Raw genomic sequence first — 26,742 nt, 5'->3', positions numbered from 1 at the left:
ATCAGAACTGCTGTGAGTCAGCAGGAGAGTTATGAAGTTGTCCGCAAGAGGCATGTAGAGTTTCAGAAGAGGGAAGAGTTTTTGTCAGAGTGCGCAGCGGAAGCATGTTGAGGTTTACTGGAGGTGTCTCCTAAAAAGAGGGTGATTCGTTATGGGCAGAAAGGTAAATTAGCTTTCAATTACATAGGACCCTTCGAAATCCTGCAAGGAATTGGGAATGTATCCTACGAGTTAGATTTACCTACTTCAATGGAGGAGATCCATTCGGTTTTCCATGTTCCCAGGTTATGAGAATTCGTGTCAGATCCGAATGAGGTTCTTAAGAACCAGAGGTGGAGATCGCAGGGAATTCCACTTATGTTGAGCAGCTAGTGCAAATCATAGACACACAAGTCAGGAAGTTGAGGAACATGGAATCCTGATGGCGAAAACCCTTTGGAATCACCATTTAATGGAAAAAGTGCACCTGGGAGACCGGGAGTTCATACTCCAGTGATACCGTGTTTCTCTATAGACTAGAGTTTATGTGTTGTTATGATTGTGCTTATGTTATGTATATGCATGTGCTAGTTGAGGAACATTCGGGGACGAATGTTCTTAAAGGGGGGAAGAATGTAATACCCGGCTAGATTCCGGCATCGGAATCCCTACCTTCCGGCGGAATCTCCATTAGAATCTGGAATTCTGACGATGCCAGAGTCTTCTAGAGGGGTAAAATGTGTTTCTAAAATGTTTTCATACGATTTTATGATTTTTAATGGAAAAGAAATGAGTTTTTAAAAGATTAGGCCAAGGAGGCATTTGCCAGGTTCGGCCGCCGAAAGTGAAGTTCGGCCGCCGAACATGGGAAGGTTTCGGGAGCGCTTTTGGCTTCCAAAAACTTTGTTTGAACGAACCAAGGTTCGGCGAACGAACAAGGTTCCGCCGCCGAACATGCATGAGTTTAGGGGGCACGTTAGGCTGCCGAAGGTCGTTAACCATGCCGCCTATAAAGAGCCCTCAGATCAGAAATGGGCGACTTTTCTCCCCATTCTCGAGCTCAGGTGAGTTTTTGTCCTCCTTTGGTCGTTTTCATGCTATCCCTACCCATCCCTCAAGTTTTCATGAGTTCTACTCTTGTTTTGAAGTTTTGAAGCTTAAATAGAAGTTTTGGAGCTTGGAGGCTTTTGGAGCTTGGATCCTCCACACCTCCGAGTTAGGGATCGCACCAACCCTCGATCTTCAAGAGATAAGTGTAGATCCTTGCTTCCCTTTGTGTTTAACGAAGTTTTAAGAGGTTTTAATGGTTGAGTATTGGTAGATATGCATGTTAAGGTTTATGTGGATTTTGTGCCCAATGTATGTTTATGTGCTGATTGTTGAGGGCCTGGACTAGTGTTTATGCCCTATATGCATGTGGGAGAGTGTATGCATGATTAGGAGAGGGCAAGTGAGATTTTGGGTTGTTTAAATGGTTTTGGCTTATGTGGGTCATAAGCTATTTATGTATGCTTTTGATGTCGTTTTTTTGGAGTTTAATCTAGTTGTTAAGCTCCTTTATGCATGGTTAAGGATTTATGCATGTTTTTGAGAAGTAGAATGCATGTTTAGGATGTTTGGAGGCTTGTTCATGCTTGAGGCTGAGTTCTGGATGAACTCAGGTTCGGCAGCTGAAGGGACTTTCGGCCGCTGAACCTGCCTGTGGAGGCAGCTTTTGGCTGCCGAACCCTGACCCCGAAAGTTGGACTTTTGGCTCTGGAGGAGAGTTTCGGCCGCCGAAGGTGCCGCCGAACATGCATGAGTTTCGTCTCTGGAAGAGACTTTCGGCCGCCGAAGGTGCCGCCGAAAGTAGCTGAGTTTCGGCTCTGGAGGGACTTTCGACCGCCGAACCTACCACCGAAAGTGCCCTGTCCAGCCTTTTCTTGGGTATTTTCTATGCATGCTTTGGTGATGTTTTAGAGGGGTTTTGGGGAGTTGTTTATGAGTTGTTTAGAGTGTGTTTGGCACCTCACTAGAGTCCACCTGTGTAGGATTAGACCCGAGGAACCGAGGTGTTTGGCAGTGTTAGCTGCTTCAGAGTCAGTCCAGGGCTAGTCAAAGGTGAGTAGAACATAACTCTTTTCATATTAAAGAAATTAAATGTTTTAAGCATGTTCATGTATCACGAATACCATGCTATGTAATAGGTTGTTTGCATTAGAGTTCACGAATATGTTGCATTGCATAATGCGATGATGACGATGTGGATGGATATTGGATGATCCATTAGCCCTCAGTATGACGTGATATGACATGATATGACATGTATGACATGATATGAGATGGAAAGACCAGGCGTGGCCGTATCGCCCCTGGCATAGAGTAAGAGAAGACCAGGCATGGCCGTATCGCTCCTGGCATAGAGTAAGAGAAGTCCAGGTGTGGCTGTATCGCCCCTGGCATAGAGTATGTGAAGTCCAGGCGTGGCCATATCGCCCCTGGCATAGAGCATTGCTGAACTTGTTATGATATGAGATTTATATGTAGAGGGCTGTTGGTGATAAATTCATCCTTGATGTGTATTGTTTGTGATGTGATGCATGTCATGAAAGCATATGATATAATAAACTGTTTTTCTATTTAGTTCTGCTCACTGGGATTTATAGCTCACCGCTCTTCCCTAACCCTAGGTTTGCAGGGTCAGAGATAGTTCAGGAGGTCAGCAGGTTATGGCTATGGTTATGATTTTATGTAATAGTATAGTTGTGGACATGATGTAATGTAAAGATATGTATTAAAATGTAAAATGAGATAATGTAATGTAATAGATAGAGTTATGCTTTGCCCTAGTGTGTGGTTCATCCCTCTGTACATGGTCCTTATGTATGTTTTATTTGAGACATGAAAACCAAGCTTAATGTATGTTGCCCCATTAGAGTTGTTGATGAGAACTCTAGTATTGGGGTTTATGATTATGAGTTGTGCATGCACAGGTTAAGCTCGGTAAATAAAAGAAAGAAAGTTTAAAGTTTTTATGTAAATGTTGATCACGTATGGGATTAATCAGGTATACGGGATGCATGTTAGGCTTGCTACGGGTCCCGGCGGCCTTATGCCGATCTGGATCCTAGCGCCGGTAGCGGTCCGATTTTCGGGCTGTTACAGTGCCACTTCTCTTTTCATAGCTGGCCACCAATAAACCTTTTTCAGATCTTGATACATCTTTGTAACGACCCGAAAATCGGACCGTTACCAGCGCTAGGATCCGGGTCGGCTTAAGGCCGCCAAGACCCGTAGCAAGCCTGACATTCATCCTGAAAACCTGTTTAATCCCATACATGATCAACAACATACATAAAAATTTAAAACTTTTCCTTCAAACATCCAACTCAACCTGAACATACATGTACATAGTCATAATCATAATTATGATCCCTCTGTGGGATCTCATCAATGCCCCAATGGGCAATACATCATGAGATGAGTTGGCTTTCATAAACATTATAAAACATATTTGATCATGTAATAAAAGGGATTCCTCATAAACAATGTCAAGCACAATATCTAATCCTCAATATCATTACATGTCTGAAACTATACTTTTACATAACATTAATACATTTATCATGTCCACACTATCTATTACATATACCAGACTTCATTACTCTTGTAAACCTCCTGGTCTACCCTGTACCTGCAATCCTGGGGAAATTGGGAGAGGGGTGAGCTACTAGAACCCAGTGAGCAGAATAATAAAACATTTAAATCATATGGATCATGGAATGCATCACATCACAGCTAAATCACATCAAGGATGAACTTGTCACCAATAGCCCTCTACATGGTCCAACTGTGCCAGAACGTAGAATGGGTCCTGGTCTTTCCCTTACATATCATAACATAACAGTGTCCAACTGTGCCAGAACGTAGAATGGGTTCTGGTCTTTCTCTTACATAGTGCCAGCGAACGTAGAATGGGTCCCACTGGTCTTACTTTCCGTACCGTACATATCACATCGTCATATCATAGATCGAGGGCTATGGATCATCCAACATTCATCCACATCAACATAAAAATATGCAATGCAACATATTCGTGAATTCTAATGCAAGCAACCTAATTCATCACATGGCATTCATGATGCGTGAAACATGCTAAAAGTTCATTCTTTGCTTTAAAACATAATAAGTTATTCCACTCACCTCTGGATAGCTCTGACCAGACACTAGGGCAACAGACTCACTGCTGGGTCCTCGGTTCCTCGGGTCCGAACCTACACAAGTGGACTCAAATGAGGGACCAAACATACATGAACATAACTCTAAACTATCCCCCAAAAACCCCCTAAAACATCATGGAATATTCATAGAAAAACATGCAAGAAATGGCTGAACAGGGCACTTTCGGCGGCAGGTTCGGCGGTCGAAAGTCCCTCCAGAGCCGAAAGTCTGGCAGGTTCGGCGGCACCTTCGGCGGCCGAAACTCCCAGACAGAGGCGAAACTCATGCATGTTCGGCGGCACCTTCGGCGGCCGAAAGTCCCAGACAGAGACGAAAGTCTCCCTTTCGAGGGCAAGCTTCGACAGCCGAAAGGCCTGCCTCCCCAGCCATGTTCGGTGGCCGAAAGTTCCTTCGGCTGCCGAACCTGGTTTCTGCCAAAGGGCAGAAACTTGGCTCCCTTATGCATTTATGCCTCCAAAACTAACCAATCATGCACAAGCAAACATACAAGCTCCTAGGGGCATCAAACCATCAAAAACCCCAACTACAACACACAAGCAACTCACATTGCTCAAAAACACATATAAAACCCATAAACCTAACTATGAGCTAAACATGCATTTAACCCCATAGATCTAGCATAAAACTTACTTTAAACATACAATGAGCTTAAGATCGGCTCTTACCTCTTGTAGATCGAGGGAGAGACGTCCTAAACTCGGAGGTGGGAGGTTTTGAGTTCTTGAACCTCAAAGCTCCAAAACTTTGCTCAAAGCTTGAAAATCTTCAAAACCAAGTAAAAACTCATGAAAATCGAGTAAGGTGGGAAGGAAAGAACTCAAGATCGGTGAGGGGGCGGCGGAGAGCTCACTTTGGCCGGAAATGGGGAGAAAGCTCGCCCATTTTCGGCTAAGGGACCCTTTTATAGTGGCTGGCCAGGCCACGTTCGGGGGCTGAACGTGCCTCCGCATGCATGCCATGTTCGGCGGCCGAACTTGAGGTTCGGCGGCCGAACCTAGACTTCCCTCACTTATGCTTTCGGGGGCCTAAAGGTGCTCTCGAAGGCATGCATGTTCGGCGGCCGAACCTGAGTTTTCCTTCAAGGTTGTTTTTGAGCAAAAACTCATTTCCATTTTACTTAAAACCATGAAATACCTTAAAACATTTTATGAAAACATGATTCTACCCTACTAGAGGCTTCCGACATCCGGGATTCCACCAGACGGTAGGAATTCCGATACCGGAGTCTAGCCGGGTATTACATTCTCCCCCCCTTAAGAACATTCGTCCCCGAATGTACCTCAACTAGCACATAGCATGGCATAAAACATAACACACATACATAGCACATAAACACATAGAGATCTAACCTTAAAAGAGATGAGGGTACTGCTGGAGCATAGACTCCCGTGTCTCCCAAGTGCATTCCTCCAAATTGTGGTGGTTCCATAGGACTTTCACCATCGGGATTTCCTTGTTTCTTAGCTTTCTGATCTGGGTGTCTATGATCCGTACTGGCTGTTCAACATAGGTGAGATCCTCTTGGACCTCTACATCAGGCTCACTAAGAACCTTGCTCGGATCTGACACAAACTTCCTCAACATCGAAACATGGAAAACCGGATGGATTCTTTCCATTGAAGCAGGTAAATCCAGCTTGTATGACACATTCCCAATCTTTTGCAAGATTTCAAAGGGTCCGATGTATCGTGGGGCTAGTTTACCTTTCTTCCCGAAGCGAACCACTCCTTTCATAGGAGACACCTTGAGCAATACCAGATCCCCCTCCTGAAACTCTACCTGTCTTCTGCGGATGTCTGTATAACTCTTCTGTCTGCTTGCAGCAGTTTTGATCCTTTCTCTGATTATGGGTACTACCCTGCTGGTAATCTCTACTAGCTTAGGCCCTGCCAAGGCCTTTTCTCCAACTTCTTCCCAGCAAACAGGTGATCTGCACTTCCTTCCATATAAAGCTTCATATGGAGCCATCCCGATGCTAGCATGATGGCTGTTATTGTAGGCAAACTCCACCAAAGGTAGATGCTGCCTCCAAGAACCGCCAAAGTCCAGCACACACATTCTGAGCATATCCTCTATGGTCTGGATGGTCCTTTCTGATTGTCCGTCTGTCTGTGGGTGGAAGGCAGTACTGAAATCCAACCTAGTACCCATGGCACTCTGCAGACTCCGCCAAAATCTGGAGGTGAACTGGGGCCCTCTATCTGACACTATCGAAACAGGAACCCCATGCAGTCTGACGATCTCATCGACATACACCTGCGCTAACTTGTCCACAGAATAGCCACTCCTGACAGGGATGAAGTGAGCAGATTTGGTGAGTCTGTCCACAATCACCCATATGGAGTCTAATCTGTTGGACGCCGCCGGTAACCCCACTACGAAATCCATAGCTATATTTTCCCATTTCCATTCTGGAAGAGGTAGCGGGTTAAGCATTCCAGCCGGCTTTTGATGTTCCAGCTTCACCCTCTGACACACTTCGCAGGCTGACACAAACTGTGCCACTTCCTTCTTCATAGCTGGCCACCAATAAACCTTCTTTAGATCTTGATACATCTTGGTGGCTCCGGGGTGAATGCTGTATCTTGCATTATGCGCCTCTCTCATAATGTCTCCCTTTAGCCCTATGTCATCTGGTACACATAGTCTGCTCCCATGGCAGAGGATCCCCTTGCTGTCGAATCTGAACTCACTATCATTGCCTGACTGAACAGTCCTGGCAATCTTTACTAACTCCGGGTCCTCATGCTGTTTCTGAGCCACCTGCTCCAGAAACACGGGTGTCACTCTCATCTGGGCCACCAAGGCACCTGTACCAGACAACTCCATCTGTAGACCTTCCTCAATGAGCTTGTAGAGCTCCTTCACCACTGGCCTCCTCTCTGCCGATATGTGGGATAAGCTACCGAGTGATTTCCGGCTTAGGGCGTCTGCCACGACATTCGCCTTACCCGGATGGTACTGAATCTTGCAATCATAGTCACTCAGCAGCTCCACCCATCTCCTCTGTCTCAAATTCAAATCTCTTTGACTCAGGATGTACTGCAGGCTTTTATGATCTGTAAAGATCTCACATTTAACCCCATAGAGGTAGTGCCTCCACATCTTGAGTGCAAAGATTACTGCTGCCATCTCCAGGTCATGTGTGGGGTAATTCAACTCATGCTTCTTCAGCTGCCTAGAAGCATAAGCGATCACCCTCTCATTCTGCATCAGTACACAACCCAGTCCCACACGGGACGCATCACAAAAAACTGTAAAGTCCTCATCACTAGATGGCAGAGCTAAAACTGGTGCTGAAGTCAACCTCTTCTTAAGCTCTTTAAAACTCTCCTCGCACTGGTCGGTCCACAGAAACTTCTGATTCTTCCTGGTTAGTCTGGTCAGAGGAGCTGCTATCTTTGAGAAGTCCTGAACGAACCTCCTGTAGTAACCTGCCAAACCCAAGAAACTTCTAATCTCTGTCACTGAAGTGGGTCTAGGCCAGTTAGCCACAGTTTCTGTCTTCTTGGGGTCTACCTCTATACCATTCTCTGTCACTACATGCCCCAAGAACGAAATGCTCCTCAGCCAGAATTCACACTTAGAGAACTTGGCATACAAGCCATGTTCCCTCAAAGTCTGCAGAACCAACCTCAGATGATGGGCATGCTCCTCTGCATTCCTGGAATACACTAAGATATCATCTATGAAGACAATAACGAAGTGATCCAGGTATTGGCTAAACACTCTGTTCATGAGATCCATGAATGCTGCAGGGGCGTTGGTTAACCCGAACGACATTACAAGGAACTCAAAATGCCCATATCTGGTCCTGAAAGCTGTCTTCGACACATCTTCATCCCTTATCCTTAGCTGATGGTACCCCGATCTCAGATCTATTTTGGAGAAACAACCCGCTCCTGATAGCTGGTCAAATAGATCATCGATCCTTGGCAGAGGGTACCTATTTTTGGTAGTGACTTTGTTCAACTGCCTGTAGTCGATACAAAGTCTAAGGGATCCATCCTTCTTCCTCACAAACAAGACTGGAGCACCCCAAGGTGAGGTACTCTGTCGGATGAAGCCCTTTTCTACCAGCTCCTGCAATTGCTCTTTCAACTCCTTTAACTCGGCTGGGGCCATCCTGTAGGGAGGGATAGAGATCGGTCTAGTTCCAGGCACCAACTCTATCTCGAACTCTATCTCCCTAGCAGGTGGTAAACCTGGAAGCTCGTCTGGAAAGACATCCTGAAACTCTCTGACAACTGGCACCGAGGCTGGCTCCCTGACCTGACTGTCTAGCTCTCTCACATGAGCTAAGTACCCCTGACATCCCTTCCTAAGCAACCTACGAGCCTGAAGAGCTGATATCAGACCTCTAGGTGTGCCCCTTTTGTCTCCTCTGAAGACGACCTCTGACCCGTTCTGATCTTTGAACCTAATTACCTTGTCCCTGCAGTCCAAGGTAGCACCATGGGTAGATAGCCAATCCATCCCTAGAATGACGTCAAAGTCTGTCAAATCTAGAACCACAAGGTCGGCAGAGAGGCATCTTCCCTCAATAAAAACTGGACTGAACTGGCAGACTGACACTGCCACTGACGGGTCACACTTGAGTCCACTGACCCATAGGGGACACTCTAACCCAGAGACTATCAGACCCAACCTCTCAACGGCTCTCGGAGCAATAAATGAATGAGATGCACCCGGGTCCATTAATGCATACACATCAGAACACCCAATGACGAGATTACCTGACACCACGGTGTTGGATGTGTTTGCCTCCTGCTGAGTCATGGTGAAGATCCTAGCTGGAGCTGAAGGACCTTCACCTCGGGAACCAGAAGGAGAGGCTGCCCCTCTCCCTCTACCTCTGCCACTGCCCTGAGTTGTGGCTGGAGCTGCTGGCTGTGCCACACTACCGGAGGCTGTCTGCTGGGGCTGGCCCATAAAAGGCGCTCTAGGACACTCCCGAGCTATGTGTCCCTCCTGTCCACATCTGAAACATGTATTAGTCCCAGCTCGACACACTCCCCTGTGCGGTCTTCCACATCTCTGGCATTCTGTACCATCTGAGCCTGAGCTCGAGCCACCGCCAAATCCCAGACCGGATTTCAACTTATTCCAAAACTTATTCTTCTTCGGCTTCTTGGTGGTGTTATCCCACCTCTTCTTACTTGAGCTCTGAGAAGAGAGACCTGGCCCTCCTCTGCCTGGGGTCTTAACCCCTGAAGACTGGGTCACTGACTGCTTCACTGACCCCTCAACTATAGCACTTGCCTCCATTCTTCGAGCCATATCCACCACAGTGTGGAAACTTTTCCTCTCAACTGACTGAATCAACGAGGAGTACCTAGAATGCAGCTTCATAACATATCTCTTGGCTTTCTTCGTATCTGTATCTAGAGCTTGCCCTGAAAAAGGCAATAGCTCCAAGAATTTATCCGTGAACTCCTCTACACCCATGTGCTCTGACTGCCTCAGTTGCTCAAACTCAATCATCTTCAGTTCTCTGGAACTGTCTGGAAAAGCCCATCCTGCGAACTCATTCGCGAATTCCTCCCATGTCATGCCGTCTAGCCTCGGGTCCACATAACACTTGAACCATTCCCATGCCTTCTTGCACTTTAAGGTGAACCCTGCCATCTGAATGGCCCTGCTATCATCCGCCCCTAGCTCATCAGTTATTGTCTTCACCACTCTCAGATACTCAAAGGGGTCATCCCCTGACTTGTATTTGGGAGCATCCAGCTTGAGGTAATCTGTCATCTTTACCTTGCTCCCACCAGCTGAGCTAGGTCTAGGAGGTTGAGTAACTGGGGCTGCTGGTTCTGTAGGTGGTGGAGGTGGGGGTACAGCATTCCCCGAGGTGGGGTTTGCCGGGTTTGGATAGAAGGGTGAGGGTGGATAAGCTGGGTACTGTGTGTAAGGTGGATAGAAAGGTGGATAAGGCATGTAGGTAGGGTAGGGGTTAAAGCTGGAGTAATATGATGTACCTCCCATCGGGTACCCTGAACCCTGTGGGAAGGGTGGATAGTGGGGTGGAAAACCATACCCCGAGGCCTGAACGCCTCCCTGAGACTCCCCTGTCCCTTCTTCCTCCATGCTAACATCCAGGTTCCCATCCCTCCTCTGATCCTCTTCCGTAACCTCCCTCACATCTGAAGAACTTCCTCCTCTATCAGTCCCCCTTCTGCTAGCATCAAAAGACCTTCTAGGGTCCCTTGACACTCTTTCTCTGTTGGCTCTACAAGACATTGCCCTAGGCAATGTAGGAGGACGGGCGCTCGTGCCCTCATCCTCAGGTGGTACTCCGGTCAATCTTGCCGATCGACGGGTTCCTCTCATCCTGTTTTCTCTGGAAAACAGTACACATCATACAAACATTAGCATCATATGGTTCATGTGGGCACACATGAACCCTCATCACATATACATCATTCATATCATAGCATCAATGCACATGTATACAATCATGGCATTTCACATCATCATACAAGACAGGACTCCACATCCTATCCTAGTGGACATGATCTTCCTATTGTGCTTGACCTTCTAGAACATCTATGAGCCCGACACTCTAGGTCCGATCCTATGAACCTAGGGCTCTGATACCATTCTGTAACGATCCGAAAATCGGACCGTTACCAGCGCTAGGATCCGGGTCGGCTTAAGGCCGCCAAGACCCGTAGCAAGCTTGACATTCATCCTGAAAACCTGTTTAATCCCATACATGATCAACAACATACATAAAAATTTAAAACTTTTCCTTCAAACATCCAACTCAACCTGAACATACATGTACATAGTCATAATCATAATTATGATCCCTCTGTGGGATCTCATCAATGCCCCAATGGGCAATACATCATGAGATGAGTTGGCTTTCATAAACATTATAAAACATATTTGATCATGTAATAAAAGGGATTCCTCATAAACAATGTCAAGCACAATATCTAATCCTCAATATCATTACATGTCTGAAACTATACTTTTACATAACATTAATACATTTATCATGTCCACACTATCTATTACATATACCAGACTTCATTACTCTTGTAAACCTCCTGGTCTACCCTGTACCTGCAATCCTGGGGAAATTGGGAGAGGGGTGAGCTACTAGAGCCCAGTGAGCAGAATAATAAAACATTTAAATCATATGGATCATGGAATGCATCACATCACAGCTAAATCACATCAAGGATGAACTTGTCACCAATAGCCCTCTACATGGTCCAACTGTGCCAGAACGTAGAATGGGTCCTGGTCTTTCCCTTACATATCATAACATAACAGTGTCCAACTGTGCCAGAACGTAGAATGGGTCCTGGTCTTTCTCTTACATAGTGCCAGCGAACGTAGAATGGGTCCCACTGGTCTTACTTTCCGTACCGTACATATCACATCGTCATATCATAGATCGAGGGCTATGGATCATCCAACATTCATCCACATCAACATAAAAATATGCAATGCAACATATTCGTGAATTCTAATGCAAGCAACCTAATTCATCACATGGCATTCATGATGCGTGAAACATGCTAAAAGTTCATTCTTTGCTTTAAAACATAATAAGTTATTCCACTCACCTCTAGATAGCTCTGACCAGACACTGGGGCAACAGACTCACTGCTGGGTCCTCGGTTCCTCGGGTCCGAACCTACACAGGTGGACTCAAATGAGGGACCAAACATACATGAACATAACTCTAAACTATCCCCCAAAAACCCCCTAAAACATCATGGAATAATCATAGAAAAACATGCAAGAAAGGGCTGAACAGGGCACTTTCGGCGGCAGGTTCGGCGGCCGAAAGTCCCTCCAGAGCCGAAAGTCAGGCAGGTTCGGCGGCACCTTCGGCGGTCGAAACTCCCAGACAGAGGCGAAACTCATGCATGTTCGGCGGCACCTTCGGCGGCCGAAAGTCCCAGACAGAGACGAAAGTCTCCCTTTCGGGGGCAAGCTTCGGCAGCCGAAAGGCCTGCCTCCCCAGCCATGTTCGGCGGCCGAAAGTTCCTTCGGCTGCCGAACCTGGTTTCTGCCAAAGGGCAGAAACTTGGCTCCCTTATGCATTTATGCCTCCAAAACTAACCAATCATGCACAAGCAAACATATAAGCTCCTAGGGGCATCAAACCATCAAAAACCCCAACTACAACACACAAGCAACTCACATTGCTCAAAAACACATATAAAACCCATAAACCTAACTATGAGCTAAACATGCATTTAACCCCATAGATCTAGCATAAAACTTACTTTAAACATACAATGAGCTTAAGATCGGCTCTTACCTCTTGTAGATCGAGGGAGAGACGTCCTAAACTCGGAGGTGGGAGGTTTTGAGTTCTTGAACCTCAAAGCTCCAAAACTTTGCTCAAAGCTTGAAAATCTTCAAAACCAAGTAAAAACTCATGAAAATCGAGTAAGATGGGAAGGAAAGAACTCAAGATCGGTGAGGGGGCGGCGGAGAGCTCACCTTGGCCGGAAATGGGGAGAAAGCTCGCCCATTTTCGGCTAAGGGACCCTTTTATAGTGGCTGGCCAGGCCACGTTCGGGGGCCGAACGTGCCTCCGCATGCATGTCATGTTCGGCGGCCGAACCTGGACTTCCCTCACTTATGCTTTCGGGGGCCTAAAGGTGCTCCCAAAGGCATGCATGTTCGGCGGCCGAACTTGAGGTTCGGCGGCCGAACCTGAGTTTTCCTTCAAGGTTGTTTTTGAGCAAAAACTCATTTCCATTTTACTTAAAACCATGAAATACCTTAAAACATTTTATGAAAATATGATTCTACCCTACTAGAGGCTTCCGACATCCGGGATTCCACCGGACGGTAGGAATTCCGATACCGGAGTCTAGCCGGGTATTACAATCTTGGTGGCTCCAGGGTGAACACTGTATCTGGCATTATGAGCTTCCCTCATAATGTCTCCCTTCAGACCCACGTCATCTGGTACACACAATCTATTCCCATAGCGGAGGACCCCCTTGCTGTCAAATCTGAACTCTTCGTTCTTGCCTAACTGAACAGTCCTGGCAATCTTCACTAACCCTGGGTCCTCGTGCTGTTTCTAAGCCACTGCTCCAGAAACACAGGTGTCACTCTCATCTGGGCTATCAAAGCACCTGTACCAGACAACTCCAACTGCAAACCTTCATTAATGAGCTTGTGAAACTCTTTCACTACCGGTCTCCTCTCTGCTGTGATATGGGATAGACTGCCAAGTGATTTCTGGCTTAGGGCGTCTACCACAACATTCGCCTTACCCGGATGGTACTGAATTTTGCAATCATAGTCACTAAGCAGTTCTACCCATCTTCTTTGTCTCAGATTCAACTCCTTCTGACTCAAGATGTACTGCAAGCTTTTATGATCTGTGAAGATCTCACATTTAACCCCATAGAGGTAATGCCTCCACATCTTGAGTGCAAAGATTACTACTGCCATCTCTAGGTCATGTGTAGGGTAATTCAACTCATGCTTCTTCAACTGCCTAGAAGCATAAGCAATCACCCTTTCATTCTGCATCAGCACACAACCCAGTCCCACTCGGGATGCATAACAATACACTGTGAAGTCTTCATTACTGGTAGGCAGAGCTAACACCGGTGTCGACGTCAACCTTTTCTTCAGCTCTTCGAAACTCTCTTCACACTGGTCAGTCCACACAAACCTCTGGTTCTTCTTAGTCAGTCTGGTCATAGGAGCTGCAATCTTAGAGAAGTCCTGAACGAACTTCCTGTAGTAACCTGCCAAACCCAAAAAGCTCTTAATCTCTGTCACTGAAGTGGGTGTAGGCCAGTTAGCTACAGCTTCCACCTTCTTGGTGTTCACTTCGATTCCATTTTCTGACACCACATGCCCCAAGAATGAAATGCTCCTCAACCAGAACTCGCACTTAGAGAACTTGGCATACAAGCCGTGTTCCCTCAAGGTCTGCAAGACTAACCTCAGATGATGGGCATGCTCCTCTGCATTCCTGGAATACACTAAGATATCATCTATGAAGACAATAACAAAGTGATCCAGATACTGACTGAAAACTCTGTTCATGAGATCCATGAATGCTGCAGGGGCATTGGTTAACCCAAACGACATCACAAGGAACTCATAGTGCCCATATCTGGTTCTGAATGCCGTCTTCGGCACATCCTTTTCTCTTATCCTCAGCTAATGGTACTCGGATCTCAGATCTATCTTAGATAAACAACATGCTCCTGCTAATTGGTCGAATAGATCGTCAATCCTAGGCAACGGGTACTTGTTCTTGGTAGTGACTTTGTTCAACTGCCTATAGTCGATACAAAGTCTAAGGGATCCATCTTTCTTTTTCACAAACAGTACTAGAGCACCCCAAGGTGAGGTACTCGGTCGGATGAAACCCTTGTCTACCAGCTCTTGCAACTGTTCCTTAAGCTCCTTCAATTCTGCTGGCACCATCCTGTAGGGAGGGATAGAGATCGGTCTGATTCCAGGCATCAACTTAATTTCAAACTCTATCTCCCTAGCAGGTGGTAAACCTGGCAGCTCGTTTGGGAAGACATCTAAAAACTCACTGACCACGGGTACTGAGGCGGGCTCTCTGACATGACTATTCAGCTCTCTCACATGAGCTAAAAAACCTTGACAACCCCTCCTGAGCAACCTACGAGCCTGTAGGGCTGATATCAAACCTCTAGGTGTACCCCTCCGGTCTCCTCTGAAGACAACCTCTGACCCATCCTGACCTCTGAACCTGACTATCTTGTCTCTGCAGTTCAAGGTAGCACCATGGGTAGATAGCCAATCCATCCCTAGAATGACGTCAAAATCTGTCAAATCTAGAACCACAAGATCAACTGAAAGGCATCTCCCCTCAATAAAAAATGGACTACACTGGCAGACTGACTCTGCCACTGACGGGTCACACTTGGGTCCACTGACCCATAGGGGACACTCTAACCCAGAGACCATCAAACCCAACCTCTCGATGGCTCTCGGAGCAATAAAAGAATGAGATGCACTATGGTCTATTAAGGCATAAACATGTGAACAACCAATGATGAGATTACCTGACACCACGGTGTTTGATGCATTTGCCTCCTGCTGTGTCATGGTGAAGATCCGTGCTGGAGCTGATGGACCTTCACCCTTGAAACCCGCTGAAGAAGAGGCTGCCCCTCTCCCTCTGCCTCTGCCACTGGCCTGCGTCGCGGCTGGAGCTACTGACTGAGCCACACTACCAGAAGCTGTCTGCTGGGACTGTGCCACAAAAGCTGCTCTAGGACACTCCCGTGCCATGTGTCCCTCCTGCCCACATCTGAAGCAGGCTGTCGTCCCAAACCAACATATTCCCTTGTGCGGCTTCCCACATTTCATACATACTGCATTGTCTACACCTGAGCTCAAGCCATTCCCTAATCCCAGACTTGACTTGATCTTGTTCCAGAACTTGTTCTTCTTTGACTTTTTGGTGGTACTGCTCCACCTCTTACTGCCTGAACTCAAAGAAGAGAGATCTAACTTCCCCCACCTGGGGTCTTGGAACCAGAAGGCTGTGCCACAGACTGCTTAACTTTCTCTTCAATGATTGCACTAGTCTCCATTCTCCGGGCCATATCCACTATGGCATGGAAACTCTCCCTCTCTGCTGACTGGATCAAGAAGGAATACCTGGAATGAAGCCTCATGACATACCTCCTAGCCTTCTTCTGATCTGTATCAAGATTTTGCCCAGCAAACGGCAACAGCTCCAAGAATCTATCTGTGTACTCATCTACACTCATCTCCTCCGTCTGCCTTAACTGTTCGAACTCAATCATCTTCAACTCCCTTGAGCTATCAGGAAAAGCCCATCCTGCAAACTCATTCGCAAACTCCTCCCATGATAGGCTATTCAACCTCGGGTTCACATAGTTTTTAAACCACTCTCGGGCCTTCTTGCACTTCAGTGTGAATCCAGCCATTTGAATGGCTCTACTATCATCAGCTCCTATCTCATCTGTAATCATCTTGACCCTCCCAAGATACTCAAATAGGTCATGACCTGTTTCATACTAGGGAGCACCTAGCTTCATGTAATCGGTCATCTTGACCTTGCTCCCTCCAGATGAGCTAGGTTTAGGTACTTGGGTTTCTGGGACAGTAGGTTCTGCTGGTGGTGGAGGAGGTGCAACATCCCCTGGGTTAGGGTTAGTTGTACCTGGATAAAAGGATGGGGGTGGGTACATAGGGTACTGTGGGTATGGTGGGTATGGCATGTGAGAAGGGTAAGGGTTAAAATTGGGTAATCCGATGTACCTCCCATCGAATACCTGGGATTCTGTGAAAAGGGTGGGTATTGGAGTGGTTGAACAAATCCCGAGGCCTGAGTGCCTCCCTGAGACTCTCTCATGCCCTCTTCAGACATGCTCACATCAAGACTGCCATCCCTCCTCTAATCCACATCCATATCATCCCCCACATTTTCTGATATTCCACCTTGAACTGTTCCCCTTCTGCTCACATCAAAAGACCTTCTAGGGTCCCTTGATGTTCTCCCTACTAGATCTGCAGGACATTGCCCTAGGCAATGCAAGAGGACGGGCATCCGTGCTCTCATCCTGAGGTGGTACTCCAGTCAATCGTGCAGATCGACAAGTTTCTCTTATCCTGTTTACTGAAAAATAGTACACATCACATAAACATTAGCACCAAATGGTTCATGTGGAAACACATGAACCCGCATCATATATATCACATTCTTAGCATATCATTAATGCACATGCATGAAATCATGGCATTTCACATCATCATTCAAGACAGGACTCTACATCCTATCCTAGTGGACATGATTTTCCTATTGTGCTTGCCCTTCTATAACCTCTATAAGCCCAACACCCTATAGGTCCGACCATATGAACCTAGGGCTCTGATACCAATCTGTAACGACCCGGAAACCGGACCGCTACCGGCGCTAGGATCCAGATCTGTATAAGGCCGCCGGGACCCGTAGCAAGCCTAACATACATCCTGTATACCTGTTAAATCCCATACATGATCAAACATAAACATAAAACTTTAAACTTATTCTTTCAATTACCAAGCCTAACCTGTGCATGCACAACTCATAAACATAAAACCCCACACTGGAGCCCTCATCAAATGCTCCAATGGGGAAACATCTCATACATCAAGCCTGGTTTTCATAAACATCATTAAAACTTTCATTTAAAAAGACCATGAGAAAGAGGGATTAACTTTACATACTAGGGTCAAGCACAACTCTAAACCTCAATATACATCATTACATTACATTACTGTACTATACTTCTCATTACATTATTTTCATGTCCACAACTCGCTATTACATACATAAAACTTTCTACTCTAGCTGACTTCCCGGACTGTCTCGTACCTGCAAACCTGGGGGATTAAGGGAACGGGGTGAGCTACTAAAGCCCATTGAGCAGAATAGTAAAACATTATATTTAAAAATATAAGATCTCATGGAATGCATCACATCACAAACAAATCACATCAAGGATTAATTTGTCACCAATAGCCCTCTACATAACGTTCCAAGGTGCCAGGGGTGTAGAATGGGCCTCACTGGTCTTTCTCTTACATTAACATATCATAACACAACATTCCTATATGCCAGGGGCGTAGAATGGGCCTCACTGGTCTTTCTCTTACATAGTGCCAGGGGCGTAGAATGGGCCTCGCTGGTCTTTCATACCGTATCATCACCATATCATATCATATCATAGGGAGGGCTAAAGGAACATCCAACATTCATCCACATTATCATCATATTATGCAATGCAACATATTCGTGAATTCTAATGCAAACATCCTAATATATCACATGGCACTCGTGATGTATGAACATGCTCAAATTTATTCATTTGCTTTGAAAATAAAAGTCCATTCTACTCACCTCAGGCTAGCTCTGAAAAGACACTGAAGCAGCTATCTGACAGTTTAAAAAATAAAACAATTTGTATAAATATAATTAATCTAATAATTATAACAAAAAGCATATTTAAAAATATATGTACAATTTCGGTTGAGTGTATATTTAAATTTATTTATAAACCCGACGAATAAATCAAATAGTATGAAAAATAATATAAAAAATGGGTTAGATCAAATAATATTTTACGGTCTAAAAAATAAAACAATTTATACTCTAATCTAATTGCTCTAATTTATATTATATATAAAAATAAAAAAAAAAGCAAAAATAATAAAATTTTCATAATGTTTTAAAATTTTAAATTATTTAAAAATAAATAATTTATCTTATAAATTAATTTATTTTTTAAATTACTTTTTTAATAATATAATTATTTTAATTAATAATCTATACTATATACAAAGTGAGAATGAGAAAGCATATAAATTTTTAAACTACTCTTATTTAAATATAATTATTGATTGTTTTGATCAACGAACATTTAAAATATAAAAATCAGAAATAGTTCACTTATAACTATTTTATTAATAAAATAAAAGTCTTAATTTATTGATGGTCTCTTCTTGATTCGTATTTTATTTATTATGTAGAAAATAAAATATCATTAAAAATAAATATTTTTTATTAAATAAAATATTATCAAATAAATATCTATATAGCTTAATTGTATTACTAAAATTAATAAATAATTTAAAAAATTAAAATATAATTTAAAAAATTAAAATATAATATTTAAAACAGTAATTTATAAGACTGCATTCTCAAGTAAGATATATAAATAGATATTTTATAGTTACAATATATCTTATTTTAATAATAAATATTTTAATTTTAGATTTAGTGTCTTAATTTTTTAACTTAAATATAATGATAGTCTCAGTTTTAAATTATGATATAAAATTTAAATTTTATATTCTCAATTTAAAATAAAAAATTTTAATTTTAATTTTAAATTTAAATTACAATTGTGATAGTTATTTTTTTTCTAATCAACAAAATAATTAGTTAAATTATTTATTATTTATTATTTTTTTATTTGGTTCAATTTTAATATTTTAAATTTTAAAATATTTAATTAATTTAATTAGATTAGGCATAAATTTTTAAATTTATTTACGTACCCGACCAACAAATTAAAAAATATAAAAGATAATGTATTGACAAGCTAACACTCCAAGGTTTAAAAAATAAAACAATTTGTATAAATATAATTAATTTAATAATTATAACAAAAAGCATATTTAAAAATATATGTACAAATTCGTTTGAATATATATTTAAATTTATTTATAAACTCGACTAATAAATTAAAGAATATAAAAAATAATATAAAAAATGGGTTAGGTCAAATAATATTTCACGGTCTAAAAATAAAATAATTCATACACTAATTTAATTGCCCTAATTTATATTATATATAAAAATAAAAAAAAAAATAAAATTTTCATAATATTTTAAAATTTTAAATTATTTAAAAATAAATAATTTATCTTATAAATTAATTTATTTTTTAAATTACTTTTTAATAATATAATTATTTTAATTAATAATCTATACTATAAGAATAAGAAACCATACAAATTTTTAAACTACTCTGATTTAAATATAACTATTGAATGTTTTGATCAACGAAAATTTAAAATATAAAAATTAAAAGTAGTTTACTTATTACTATTTCATTAATAAAAATATAAAAGTCTTAATTTATTGATGGTCTCTTGTTGATTCGTGTTTTATTATTATGTAGAAAATAAAATATCATTAGAAATAGATCACATAAGTGTTAAGAAAATATTAAAAATACTGGTATTAATATTAAATTAATTTTTAGAAAAACTGTTAATTAAATTTAAGGCGAAAAATCAATAAAAAAAAATTAAAAATCTTAATTAAAATATATATTATAATTTATTAATGGTCTCTTCTTGATTTCTATTTTATTATTATGTAGAACATAAAATATAATTAGAAATAGATCACATAAATGTTAATAAAATATTAAAAATACTGATATTAATATTAAATTAATTTTTAAAAAAACTGTTAATTAAATTTAAGGTGAAAATCAATAAAAAAAAATTCATGATTAAAATATATATGACATACTTTGAATACAAATAAAACTATTCTCTCTATCTATTTAATAGCATCTTATTTTATAACATTGATATTTTATTTTAATAAAATTTTTGTAAAATGTTGATTATCGAATGCTTATTGGTGTATTTTTTATTTGTTTCAATTAACTATTTTGGTATTTGGATTTAATTTTTTCAACTTTAATATTTAATATTTAATTTTTATTTGATTTTAACTTAAAATTTATTTTAAAATTTAACGTGATGATATCATCTCTTTATATGGATTCCTATTAAATATAAAAAAAATTAAATAACTCAATATTTATCATTTTAATATTTTCTAATAACTAATAATTTAAGTCTCAATTATAAATTAATTACTTATCAAATATTTTTTATTAAATAAAATATTATTAAATAAATACCTACATAGATTAATTGTATTACTAAAATTAATAAATAATTTAAAAAATTAAAATATAATATTTAAAACAGTAATTTATAAAACTGCATTCTCAAGTAAGATATATAAATAGATATTTTATAGTTACAATATATCTTATTTTAATAATAAATATTTTAATTTTAAATTTAGTGTCTTAATTTTTTAACTTAAATATAATGATAGTCTCAGTTTTAAATTATGATATAAAATTTAAATTTTATATTCTCAATTTAAAATAAGAAATTAAAATTTTAATTTTAAATTTAAATTACAATTGTTATAGTTATTTTTTTTTCTAATCAACAAAATAATTAGTTAAATTATTTGTTATTTTTTATTTTTTTAATTGGTTCAGTTTTAATATTTTAAATTTTATAATATTTAATTAATTTAATTAGATTAGGTGTAAATTTGAATTTATTTACGTACCCAACCAACAAATTAAAAAATAGAAAAGATAATGTATTGACAAGCAAACACTCCAAGGTTTAAAAAGTAAAACAATTTGTATAAATATAATTAATCTAATAATTATAACAAAAAGCATATTTAAAAAAATATGTACAAATTCGGTTGAGTATATATTTAAATTTATTTATAAACCCGACTAATAAATTAAAGAATATGAAAAATAATATAAAAAATGAAAAATTAAAATATAATATTTAAAACAGTAATTTATAATACTGCATTCTCAAGCAAGATATATAGATCGATATTTCATGATTATAATATATCTTATTTTAATAATAAATATTTTAATTTTAGATTTAGTGTCTTAATTTTTTAACTTAAATATAATGATAGCCTCAGTTTTAAATTATGATATTAAATTTAAATTTTATATTCTCAATTTAAAATTAAAAAATATAATTTTAATTTTAAATTGAAATTATAATTGTGATAGTTATTTTTTTTTCTAATCAACAAAATAATTAGTTAAATTATTTATTTTTTTTTATTTTTTTAATTGGTTCAGTTTTAATATTTTAAATTTTAAAATATTTAATTAATTTAATTAGATTAGACGTAAATTTATTTACGTACCCGACCAACAAATTAAATTTCCAAATTGGATAGAGCATTGTGCAATGAGCATTGACAAATTAATTTTTCAGAATCGCAAGTTTGCCATCCGGTTAAATTTCAATTGGACCATGTCCCTTTAATGGTAAATCTTTTTGGAAATTTGACTTTTAGTCCAAGGCATTTCAAATTCCAATTTTCTTAGCTACAGCATAAGGTTTTCACTGATCTTATCAAGCAGGAATGGATTAGGGGAGGTTGTCCGATGAAAACACAAGTCAGGCTTTTTGGTAAACTCAAATATTGGAATTCTCATGTATTCGAGACTATCTTTTATAAGAAAAGAAGTCTATTAAACCGTTTAAAGGAAGTTCATATTCGTTTGGCCTCTTCTCTCATCTTAAATGGGTCAAACTTGATTTTAATCTTAGGAACCAGTTGGAGCAAGTCTTAGCATAAGAGGAGCTTCACTGGTTTCAGAAGTCGTAAGAAGATTAGATTTTCTTAAGGATCGAAATATCAGATATTATCATCTCTCAGCTATTCTCAAAAAAATAAATTATAAAATTTCTAGATTGAAAGATGGTAATGGTAATTGGGTTGTTTAGGATACTGAGATCAAGAACTTGGTTCGAAGTTTCTTCCTCAATTTATACCAACGGGATACTTCTTCAGACTTCATTGTGCTGCCCTCATTTACTTACCCAGTTTTATCTACTGTTTTACTGGAAGAGTTGAACTTGCCTTTTACACGAGATGATATTCTAGCGGCTCTTTCTTCTATAGCTCCTTTTAAGGCACCAGGCTTAGATGGCTACCAAGATACATTTTATAAGAAGACTTAGGGGAATTTTGGGGGAGGATATTTCTAGTTTTGTCCTCAACATTTTACAAAGGGCTCATATTCTCGCCAAACTTAATAAAACTCTCCTAATCTTGATCCCGAAAGTGTCTCAGCCAGTGTTTGCGTCCCAGTTTCGACCCATAAGTCTTTATAACATCCTCTACAAGATTATTACTAAGACTATAATTAATGGGCTTAAGAGTAGTTTGGATTTTTTGGTGGGTCCAGAGCAAAGTAATTTCATACTAGGAAGGCATATTGTAGATAACATAATTATTTACTAGGAAGTTCTGCACACGATGTCTACTCTTAAAGGCTCAAAAGGTTATATGGCTATCAAGATAGACTTAGAAAAGGCATATGACAGACTTAACTAGGAATTTATCAAGTGCATGCTTGAGGTGGCGGGTTATCCTAATACTTTGATCTCCACTATTATGCAATTTGTCCAATCTTCTTCTATGACAACATTATAGAATGGAGAAAGGGCGGAACCATTTCAGCCTAACAGGGGGTAAGACATGGTGATGGCCTCTCGCGTTACTTGTTTGTGTTATATATTGAACATCTGGCTAACTGATTCGCCATTCCTCTTCCAGTGGAGCCTGGAAACCATTAGACCTTTTCTCACTCACTTAGTGTTTGCAGATGACATGGTACTATTTGCGGAGGCTTCTGTCCCTTACCTACAGAATATTTTTTCTATTCTTGACGTTTTGGAAAAGTTTCCAGTCAGAAGGTTAATTTGGCTAAGTCATCTATTTTTGTTTCTCCAAATACGGATGCTTCTCTTGCTGCTAGCCTTTCACAAATGGTGGAAATTCCTCTAACGGAGAATCTGGGGAAGTATTTGGGGTACCATCTTTTCATGGGAAGCCTGAAACGAGTACTCACTCATATATTCTTGATAGATGCATATCAGGTTAGAGGGATGGAAAGCAAAGGTTTTATCACGGATAGAAAGAGTCACATTGACTAGTTCTGCTCTTAGTGCCATTCCTATCTATCCTATGCAAATCAGTTTGCTTCTTATCTCATTGTTACAAGAGATGGAGAAGTTATGCCGTGATTTTATTTGGCATGGGGTGGGAAGCGATAAGTGTATCCATCTAGCCAAATGGGAGGACGTTCAGAAACCAAAAGCTTAGGAAGGATTGGAAATTCGTAACCTAAAGGTAATGAATTGTGCCTTGGTGGGTAAGCTTAGCTGGAGATTATCTCAAAACCAAAATTCATTGTGGGCTCAGTGTCTCATAAAGAAATATGCTGCTGGAGTACTAAGATTTCCATTAGGAAGAACTTCTAGTAGTTCTGCTATTTGGAAGGCAGTGGTTTCAGGAATGGAACTAGTCAAACAGGGTGAAGCTATCAATGTGCAAAATGGCATGAACATAAATTTCTGGACTAATCCTTGGCTCTCTATGGAGCCACTGATCCAAGAAGCTATTGTCCCGATTTCTGCTCAAGAGCAAGCTTACTCTGTTAATCATTATTGGATTCAAGGGATCAGTTGGAACTAGTCGGTGCTTAGAAATCTGATTTCTAATTTTGCAATAAAGGGTCTCAATTCTGCTTATCTAAAGCTCTATTGGATTGACATTCTAAGGTTTGGCAATTTATACCAAGTGAAAATTATACGGTTAAATCTGGGTATGATTACTTGCGTGATGCTACTTATGGGGCCAACCATTTCTAGAAGCTCATTTGGAAAGTTCAGGTACCCCAACGGGTATACATGTTTCTTTGAAAAGTTGGTCATAGGAAAATCATGGGTAACGTTGAGAGGAAGAAGAGACAGCTAACTGCTAATGATTCTTGCAGTCTTTATAATTTGCAACAAGGAGATATTTTTCATGTCCTTCAAGATTGTTCCCATGCCAGGTCAGTTTGGAATTTATTTGGGGCGTTTAGTGTTTGGAATGAGTTCTTTCGTGGATTTGCTATTTCTTTTGTTGTGTCTTCCTCACCAACTTGAGTAAAAGCAGGTGGAGGTGGCAAAGACTTTTCCGCATAACTCATAAAATTTTAACCACGAAGAATAGGAAGAACTTGTGTTCGCCATGTAGGATAATTTTGTGCAGACAGTTTCAATGGAAACTGATTAGAATTGAAAGAAATCAAGTTTCTGCCATTAGAATGAGGCAGACTTGTAGGACTTGATGAAGAAATGGTGAACAATAGAAAAATAAAAAACAAATTAAAGAAACAGAGGTAATTTAGGATCGGAAAAAAGCAAGTATGCTTTTTACAACTCTGATACCATAAAAGGAAGAGAGAAATAGATGGAAGAAATTGTGTATTGTATTGTATTGCAATTGTCTTTAAATAGACTCTGTACAAAGATAAATACAGTTACAAGAGATAAGTTTACAAATATACAAATATGAAATTTAAACTAAATCTGTTAGGATATTAGTTTATCAAGATAAGTTTATAAATATACAAAATTGTCCTTAGCACTCCATGAAGTCGAACCACTTCCCTAAAGAACAAGTCAGCTACATTGATGGCGTCATCAGTTTTATGGCAAGGAATGAAGTGGGCCATCTTGCTAAACCTGTCGACAACAATAAATATGCTATCTCTACCACGCCTTGTCGTACGTAAGCCAAGCACAAAGTCCATAGAAATATCCATCCAAGGTGAACTAAGAACAGGTGAAGGCATATAAAGACCATGAGGCATAGACTTAGACTTTGCCTGTCTTACATGCAATACAGGAAGCGCACACTTTCTCAACATTTTTGTGCATAGAAGGCTAATAAAAATGCTCAAATAAGGTGTCATAAGTCTTATGTACTTCAAAATGCCCCATCAAACTCCCACAGTAAGATTCAAGCACAAGCAAATCACGCATAGAGCATCTAGGCACACATAATTTTTTACTCTTAAACAAGTAACCATCATGCTTATAAAAAGAGTTAAAAGCTCTATGCTCACAAGCCACAAACACATTGTCGAAATCAGCATCATTAATGTACAAGTCCTTAACATGCTAAAAACTAAGTAATTTAGAACTCACAGCATTAATTAAATCATACCTCCTAGACAAAGCATCTGTAACCACTTCTCATGCTTATACTTAATCACATATGGAAATTATTCAATAAACTCAACTCACTTACCATGCCTCTTATTCAACTTGCTTTGTCCCTTCAAGTGCTTTAAGGACTCATGATCCGTATATATCACAAACTCCTTGGGTACGAGATAATGTTGCCACACGTCCAGTGCTCTCACCAAGGCATACAACTTTTTTTCATAGGTTGAATAATTGAGATTTGCTCCATTCAACTTCTCGCTGAAATAGGCTATTAGTTTATTCTCTTGCATCAACACAGCCCCACTTCCACGATGGGTATAAAAATAGGCTTGGCTCAAGCACGAGGACATAGGATTTAGAGCTTGCTCAAAACAAAAGAACCCTAGCATGCTTGGATCGCTTCGATTCTAGCTTTCCTGGATCCTGAACCAAGGGGTTGTGGGGGAGGAAGGGCAGCCTATGATATACCTACGCTAGAAGTATCACACTCAATTTCAAAAGTTCTATCAAAGTTAGGTAAAGATAATATAGGAGCAGATGTTAACTTCCCTTTTAAGCAGTCAAAAGCTTTCTGTTGCTCCTCTCCCCACTTGAACCCAACTTCCTTCTTGATAATTCCTGTGAGTGGTGCTGCAATCGTAGAGAAAATTAATCAAATAACAAAGCAATAATAATATGAAGTATTGAATTTGCATAAATATTAGAAGAATAAAAGATGAACAATCATGTTTAGATCTCACAATCCATGTCTAAACTGAAATTTCAACCTAACTCGAACTAGAAATAAAGATTTTAGCAATTCATGGTTTCAAAAGAAAATACAAAAGAAAAAGAGAGAATTGGCCGAAGAGAGAGAGAAGATGAAGGATGCTGCCGCTGTCCATAAAGATGGGCTTAAATAGGTGCTCAATTTTAGCGCTTTTTAACACATTTTTATCAAATCCTCTTCTCTTTTGCTTTTTTGCAAAATATCATCAAAAAATACAAAATTAATTAGAAAAATTCTTAATTCAATACTAAGAACAGTATAAAAATGTGTTGAAATTGCGTTCGATCAAATACCCCTACACTTGAACTATGCTTGCCCTCAAGCATTCAAACAATTTAAATTATCAACTCCACTCTTTCATCTAGACGTTTGGATTGAAGTATAACAATATACCAACATGCATA

General features: G+C 40.0%; 1 protein-coding gene across 1 annotated transcript; it reads right to left on the bottom strand.

Moving 5' to 3' along the window:
* Positions 1–24,551: 24,551 nt before the first annotated feature.
* On the bottom strand, positions 24,552–25,919 carry LOC122721959. The gene is made up of 6 exons (XM_043951378.1): positions 25,652–25,919; positions 25,568–25,583; positions 25,327–25,456; positions 24,970–25,226; positions 24,787–24,858; positions 24,552–24,681 (listed from the first exon to the last, which is right to left on the bottom strand). The coding sequence occupies exons 1-6, from the start codon at positions 25,917–25,919 to the stop codon at positions 24,552–24,554; spliced, it is 873 nt and encodes a 290-aa protein (XP_043807313.1).
* Positions 25,920–26,742: the final 823 nt, after the last annotated feature.

The sequence above is a fragment of the Manihot esculenta genome, chromosome 15 (assembly GCF_001659605.2).
Source record: "Manihot esculenta cultivar AM560-2 chromosome 15, M.esculenta_v8, whole genome shotgun sequence".
NCBI classification, from domain to species: Eukaryota; Viridiplantae; Streptophyta; class Magnoliopsida; order Malpighiales; family Euphorbiaceae; genus Manihot; species Manihot esculenta.
This window is presented reverse-complemented; position numbering and strand designations above follow the sequence as displayed.

Excerpts from the sequence above, each read along its gene's own strand:
- LOC122721959 (XM_043951378.1), bottom strand. The coding sequence starts at position 25,919 with ATGTCCTCGTGCTTGAGCCAAGCCTATTTTTATACCCATCGTGGAAGT. Across the intron at positions 25,227-25,326 it reads GTTTGATGGGGCATTTTGAA|GCAAAGTCTAAGTCTATGCC; the intron begins GTACATAAGACT and ends CATGTAAGACAG. Across the intron at positions 24,682-24,786 it reads ATTTCTCTCTTCCTTTTATG|TCCTACAAGTCTGCCTCATT; the intron begins GTATCAGAGTTG and ends TTCTTCATCAAG.